A 7500-nucleotide genomic window follows, 5' to 3' on the forward strand; every position below is an offset into this window, starting at 1 on the left:
CCAAAAAAATGATGTATACCTTCTATCATAACGGATATTAAGTTAAATATATATATATATATGTATATATATATATATATATATATACATATACAACATGTAAACGCCATCAATAAGGAATAACTTTAAAAATCAATTATCTAAAGAACCAGTTTTCATATCCAAGGGGGAGTTTTCAATGCAAGGACTTTCATTCCAAGCCTCAATTACAACAGTTTCTTTAGAAAATCTAATCTATTGTATTCCAACCCTTATATCATCTATTGTCTCTCCTATTAGTTATTCAAATTCAGCATCACACTTGGGTTGCCACAAATGATTTTAATCCAGTGCTGAAATGCGATGTCTCATACATAAACGAGTCTTTTATATATTTTAAATTGTTAAGAATAAAGTATTTGGCAAATAGCTGGGTAAATGGTATAGTTTAAAGGTTTAAAGGCTTCTCGTGAATAGCAGAGGCAAGGGAGAGTGATATTGCCCTATCTAGCAGGAAAATACATTAGACCATACATAATATATATATATATATATATATATTTATATATATATGTATCTATATATATATATATATCTATATATATGTATCTATATACATATATATATATATATATATATACACACACACATATATATATATATATATATATATTACGTATATATATATATATACATATATATGAATGATCAGCTCCCAAGCCCCCACTCCACCCAAGCTGGGACCAAGGAGGACCAGGCAATGACTGCTGACACAGCACTTAGACGTAATGGCTCTCCAAACACCCATCCATCCTTAGCTCACAAGGATGGTGAGGTTGCAGACACTAAAAGAAACTATCGAGCTTGAGTTTGGGTACTGATCGTATGTATATATGGCCATTCTCTAGGACACTGTCCAACTATAGTCGTTTCTTTTTAGCGAGGCAGATTTGCACCGACTCGCAGGGGTGCCCTTTTAGCTCGGAAAAGTTTCCTGATCGCTGATTGGTTGGACAAGATAATTCTAACCAATGAGCGACCAGGAAACTTTTCCGAGCCAAAAGGGCACCGTTGCGAGTCGGTGCAAATATGACTCGCTAAAAGAAATGGACTATAGTTAGGGCATTTTCACTGTCCCTTGCCTCTGACATTCAATTTTAAACCTTAAATAGCTGGGCAAACGGTACACTGCTTCACAAACTACCTCAAGCACTTGCAGACTCTCGCTAATGATACGAATTAAGGCTTTATTATCATTATTATTATCGTTAATGAGAAGTTCTTTATTAAAAAGGAGTTATTAAAAGGGACTAAATGAAAATTAGAGCTACCTAAGAATGCGTAACTCATATATATATATATATATATATATATATCTATAAATATATATATATATATATATATATATACAGAGAGAGAGAGAGAGAGAGTGTGTGTTTGTTGGATGACAGCTTCCTGTATATTATCGTTAATTATTAATTGTTAATGTTATTGATGCTGTTGTTGTTAATTATAATTATCATTATTATTATTATCATTATTATTATTATTATTATTATTATTATTATCATTAGTATTATTAATATTATTATTATTATCATTGTAATTATTATTATCATGACATGCTAAGCTAACAACCCTAGTTGGAAAAGCATGACCCAATAAACCCAAGGGCTCCAACACGGAAAAATACGAACCAAACACGAACTGAACAGGAACCAAACACGAACCGAACAGGAACCAAACACGAACCGAACAGGAACCAAACACGAACGAACAGGAACCAAACACGAACCGAACAGGAACCAAACACGAACCGAACAGGAACCAAACACGAACCGAACAGGAACCAAACACGAACTGAACAGGAACCAAACACGAACCGAACAGGAACCAAACACGAACCGAACAGGAACCAAACACGAACTGAACAGGAACCAAACACGAACCGAACAGGAACCAAACACGAACTGAACAGGAACCAAACACGAACTGAACAGGAACCAAACACGAACCGAACAGGAACCAAACACGAACTGAACAGGAACCAAACACGAACCGAACAGGAACCAAAACACGAACCGAACAGGAACCAAACACGAACCGAACAGGAACCAAAACACGAACCGAACAGGAACCAAACACGAACCGAACAGGAACCAAACACGAACCGAACAGGAACCAAACACGAACCGAACAGGAACCAAACACGAACCGAACAGGAACCAAACACGAACCGAACAGGAACCAAACACGAACCGAACAGGAACCAAACACGAACCGAACAGGAACCAAACACGAACCGAACAGGAACCAAACACGAACCGAACAGGAACCGAACAGGAACCAAACACGAACCGAACAGGAACCAAACACGAACCGAACAGGAACCAAACACGAACCGAACAGGAACCAAACACGAACCGAACAGGAACCAAAACACGAACCGAACAGGAACCAAACACGAACCGAACAGGAACCAAACACGAACCGAACAGGAACCAAACACGAACCGAACAGGAACCAAACACGAACCGAACAGGAACCAAACACGAACCGAACAGGAACCAAACACGAACCGAACAGGAACCAAAACACGAACCGAACAGGAACCAAACACGAACTGAACAGGAACCAAACACGAACCGAACAGGAACCAAACACGAACCGAACACGAACCAAACACGAACCGAACAGGAACCAAACACGAACCGAACACGAACCAAACACGAACCGAACAGGAACCAAACACGAACCGAACAGGAACCAAACACGAACTGAACAGGAACCAAACACGAACCGAACAGGAACCAAACACGAACTGAACAGGAACCAAAACACGAACCGAACAGGAACCAAACACGAACTGAACAGGAACCAAACACGAACCGAACAGGAACCAAACACGAACTGAACAGGAACCAATCACGAACCGAACAGGCACCAAACACGAACTGAACAGGAACCAAACACGAACCGAACAGGAACCAAAACACGAACCGAACAGGAACCAAACACGAACTGAACAGGAACCAAAACACGAACCGAACAGGAACCAAACACGAACCGAACAGGAACCAAACACGAACCGAACAGGAACCAAACACGAACCGAACAGGAACCAAACACGAACCGAACAGGAACCAAAACACGAACTGAACAGGAACCAAACACGAACCGAACAGGAACCAAACACGAACCGAACAGGAACCAAACACGAACCGAACAGGAACCAAAACACGAACCGAACAGGAACCAAACACGAACTGAACAGGAACCAAACACGATCCGAACAGGAACCAAACACGAACCGAACAGGAACCAAACACGAACCGAACAGGAACCAAACACGAACCGAACAGGAACCAAACACGAACCGAACAGGAACCGAACACGAACCGAACAGGAACCGAACAGGAACCAAAACACGAACCGAACAGGAACCAAACACGAACCGAACAGGAACCAAACACGAACCGAACAGGAACCAAACACGAACCGAACAGGAACCAAACACGAACCGAACAGGAACCAAAACACGAACCGAACAGGAACCAAACACGAACCGAACAGGAACCAAACACGAACCGAACAGGAACCAAACACGAACTGAACAGGAACCAAACACGAACCGAACAGGAACCGAACACGAACCGATACACGAACCGAACAGGAACCAAACACGAACCGAACAGGAACCAAACAGGAACCGAAACACGAACCGAACAGGAACCAAACACGAACCGAACAGGAACCAAACACGAACTGAACAGGAACCAAAACAGGAACCGAACAGGAACCAAACACGAACCGAACAGGAACCAAAACACGAACCGAACAGGAACCAAAACACAAACCGAACAGGAACCAAACACGAACCGAACAGGAACCAAACACGAACCGAACAGGAACCAAAACACGAACCGAACAGGAACCAAACACGAACCGAACAGCACCTTGACGAAGATTCACGATCCCCCGATCCCCCATTATTCCGGACGAATTGGTCGGGAGGAAACAAATGAGCAGCATCCAAAAGCATCAACATCTCATTTCAAGCATCATTTGGTGGGATCTAATTAACAGCTGATGCTCTTCTAGGAAGGGAAGGAAGGGCTTCTCTAAAGGGGGAGGAGGGGGAAGGAGGGGGGAGAGAGACTCTCTCTTAGGAGAATATCTCAAAAAGCGGAAAATGAATTCGTGAAGTGACGTACTTGAGCAATGGCGGCTCTCGAGCGGCAGGTCTGGAGGTTCGACTTCAAAGGGGATTAAAAGCTACCGTCGCCTTTTATTTGAGTTCTTTAGGTAGAATTCAGATGGTGATATAACGACAGAGAGAGAGAGAGAGAGAGAGAGAGAGAGGGAGAGAGAGAGAGAGATTGTCTATTTGAGTTCTTTAGGTAGAATTCAGCTGGAGAGAGAGAGAGAGAGAGAGAGAGAGAGAGAGAGAGAGATTGTCTATTTGAGTTCTTTAGGTAGAATTTAGCCGGCGAGAGAGAGAGAGAGAGAGAGAGAGAGAGATTGTTTATTTGAGGTCTTCATGTAGAATTCAGTTGGGGGGGAGAGAGAGAGAGAGAGAGAGAGAGAGAGAGAGATTGTTTATTTGAGGTCTTCATGTAGAATTCAGTTGGGGGGAGAGAGAGAGAGAGAGAGAGAGAGAGAGAGAGAGAGATATTGTTTATTTGAGTTCTTTAGGTAGAATTTAGCTAGAGAGAGAGAGAGAGAGAGAGAGAGAGAGAGAGAGAGATTATCTATTTGAGTTCATTAAGTATAATTCAGATAGTGATATAACACCAGAGAGAGAGAGAGAGAGAGAGAGAGAGATTGTATATTTGAGTTCTTCAGGTAGAATTCGCCGAGAGAGAGAGAGAGAGAGAGAGAGAGAGAGAGAGAGATTGTCTGAGTTCTTTAGGTAGAATTCAGCTGGAGAGAGAGAGAGAGAGAGAGAGAGAGAGAGAGATTGTCTATTTGAGTTCTTTAGTTAGAATTTAGCCGACGAGAGAGAAAGAGAGAGAGAGAGAGAGAGAGAGAGAGAGAGAGATTGTCTATTTGAGTTCTTTAGTTAGAATTTAGCCGACGAGAGAGAAAGAGAGAGAGAGAGAGAGAGAGAGAGAGAGAGAGAGATTGTTTATTTGAGGTCTTCATGTAGAATTCAGTTGGGGGGAGAGAGAGAGAGAGAGAGAGAGAGAGAGAGAGAGATATTGTTTATTTGAGGTCTTCATGTAGAATTCAGTTGGGGGGAGAGAGAGAGAGAGAGAGAGAGAGAGAGAGAGAGATATTGTTTATTTGAGTTCTTTAGGTAGAATTTAGCTAGAGAGAGAGAGAGAGAGAGAGAGAGAGAGAGATTATCTATTTGAGTTCATTAAGTATAATTCAGATAGTGATATAACACCAGAGAGAGAGAGAGAGAGAGAGAGATTGTATATTTGAGTTCTTCAGGTAGAATTCGCCGAGAGAGAGAGAGAGAGAGAGAGAGAGAGAGAGAGAGATTGTTTATTTGAGGTCTTCATGTAGAATTCAGTTGGGGGGAGAGAGAGAGAGAGAGAGGAGAGAGAGAGAGAGATATTGTTTATTTGAGTTCTTTAGGTAGAATTTAGCCGGCGAGAGAGAGAGAGAGAGAGAGAGAGAGAGGAGATTGTTTATTTGAGGTCTTCATGTAGAATTCAGTTGGGGGGGGAGAGAGAGAGAGAGAGAGAGAGAGAGAGAGAGATATTGTTTATTTGAGTTCTTTAGGTAGAATTTAGCCGGCGAGAGAGAGAGAGAGAGAGAGAGAGAGAGATTGTTTATTTGAGGTCTTCATGTAGAAATTCAGTTGGGGGGAGAGAGAGAGAGAGAGAGAGAGAGAGAGATATTGTTTATTTGAGTTCTTTAGGTAGAATTTAGCTAGAGAGAGAGAGAGAGAGAGAGAGAGAGAGAGATTATCTATTTGAGTTCATTAAGTATAATTCAGATAGTGATATAACACCAGAGAGAGAGAGAGAGAGAGAGAGAGAGAGAGAGAGATTGTATATTTGAGTTCTTCAGGTAGAATTCGCCGAGAGAGAGAGAGAGAGAGAGAGAGAGAGAGAGAGAGATTGTCTGAGTTCTTTAGGTAGAATTCAGCTGGAGAGAGAGAGAGAGAGAGAGAGAGAGAGAGATTGTCTATTTGAGTTCTTTAGTTAGAATTTAGCCGACGAGAGAGAGAGAGAGAGAGAGAGAGAGAGAGAGATTGTATATTTGAGTTCTTCAGGTAGAATTCGCCGAGAGAGAGAGAGAGAGAGAGAGAGAGAGAGAGATTGTCTGAGTTCTTTAGGTAGAATTCAGCTGGAGAGAGAGAGAGAGAGAGAGAGAGAGAGAGAGAGAAGAGAGAGAGATATTGTCTATTTGAGTTCTTTAGTTAGAATTTAGCCGACGAGAGAGAAAGAGAGAGAGAGAGAGAGAGAGGAGAGAGAGAGAGAGAGAGAGGGGGGGGAGAGAGATTGTCTATTTGAGTTCTTTAGGTAGAATTCAGCCGGCGATATATCATGAGAGAGAGAGAGAGAGAGAGAGAGAGAGAGAGAGAGAGAATACTAAGCAGGCAGTCACTTAAGGACACAGATTAGATTTCAGTACGAATTAACAGCTCTATCTTTTAGCTGTGCAAATTAGCGATCTTCGCATCCAGGACGTTGCTTTCTGATGCTAAAGGACATCTTCAAACGTGAATTAAAAAGAATACAAAGAACTATTAAACCACAAAGAGAAATAGAAGCTAGAGATATTAAACCAAAAAGAGAAAGAGAAGCTAGAGATATTAAACCAAAAAGAGAAAGAGAAGCTAGAGATATTAAACCCAAAAGAGAAAGAGAAGTTAGAGATATTAAACCAAAAAGAGAAAGAGAAGCTAGAGATATTAAACCAAAAAGAGAAAGAGAAGCTAGAGATATTAAACCAAAAGAGAAAGAGGGGCTAGCGATATTAAACCAAAAGATAAAGTGAACAAGAGATAATAAACCAAACGAGAAGGTGAAACAAGAGATAATAAACGAAAAGAGAAAGGGAAGAGATATATTAAACCAAAAGAGAAAGATAAGCAAGAGATAACAAATCAAAATGAGAAAGGGAAGCTAGAGATATTAAACCAAATAGAGAAAGAGAAGCTAGAGATATTAAACCAAATAGAGAAAGAGAAGCTAGAGATATTAAACAAAAAAGAGAAAGAGAAGCTAGAGATATAAAACGAAAAGAGAAAGAGAAGCTAGAGATATTAAAACAAAAAGAGAAAGAGAAGCAAGAGATATTAAACCAAAAAAGAGAAAGAGAAGGTAAAGATATCAAACCAAAAAGAGAAAGAGAAGCAAGAGATATTACACCAAAAAAGAGAAAGAGAAGGTAAAGATATCAAACCAAAAAGAGAAAGAGAAGCAAGAGATATTACACCAAAAAAGAGAAAGAGAAGGTAAAGATATCAAACCAAAAAGAGAAAGAGAAGCAAGAGATATTACACCAAAAAAGAGAAAGAGAAGGTAAAGATATCAAACCAAAAAGAGAAAGAGAAGCAAG

General features: G+C 40.7%; 2 protein-coding genes across 2 annotated transcripts in view; both read left to right on the forward strand.

Annotated features, from left to right (window-relative positions):
- The first annotated feature begins 739 nt into the window (after positions 1 to 739).
- Positions 740 to 4004, forward strand: LOC137654106 (semenogelin-1-like). Its single transcript, XM_068387777.1, has 2 exons — positions 740 to 809; positions 2854 to 4004. Exons 1-2 carry the CDS (start codon positions 740 to 742, stop codon positions 4002 to 4004), a joined length of 1221 nt encoding a protein of 406 aa, XP_068243878.1.
- Positions 4005 to 6636: 2632 nt separating this feature from the next.
- LOC137654200 (uncharacterized) overlaps positions 6637 to 7500 on the forward strand; it is an 80035-nt gene continuing 79171 nt past the window's right edge. Inside the window, exons 1-3 of the mRNA XM_068387867.1 lie at positions 6637 to 6932; positions 7087 to 7329; positions 7421 to 7500. The exon at positions 7421 to 7500 is cut by the window's right edge and continues 97 nt beyond it. Coding sequence (XP_068243968.1) covers positions 6637 to 6932; positions 7087 to 7329; positions 7421 to 7500 — 619 coding nt within the window. The remainder of the gene's footprint in view (positions 6933 to 7086; positions 7330 to 7420) is intronic.

Source organism: Palaemon carinicauda, chromosome 1 (assembly GCF_036898095.1).
Source record: "Palaemon carinicauda isolate YSFRI2023 chromosome 1, ASM3689809v2, whole genome shotgun sequence".
Lineage (NCBI taxonomy): Eukaryota > Metazoa > Arthropoda > Malacostraca > Decapoda > Palaemonidae > Palaemon > Palaemon carinicauda.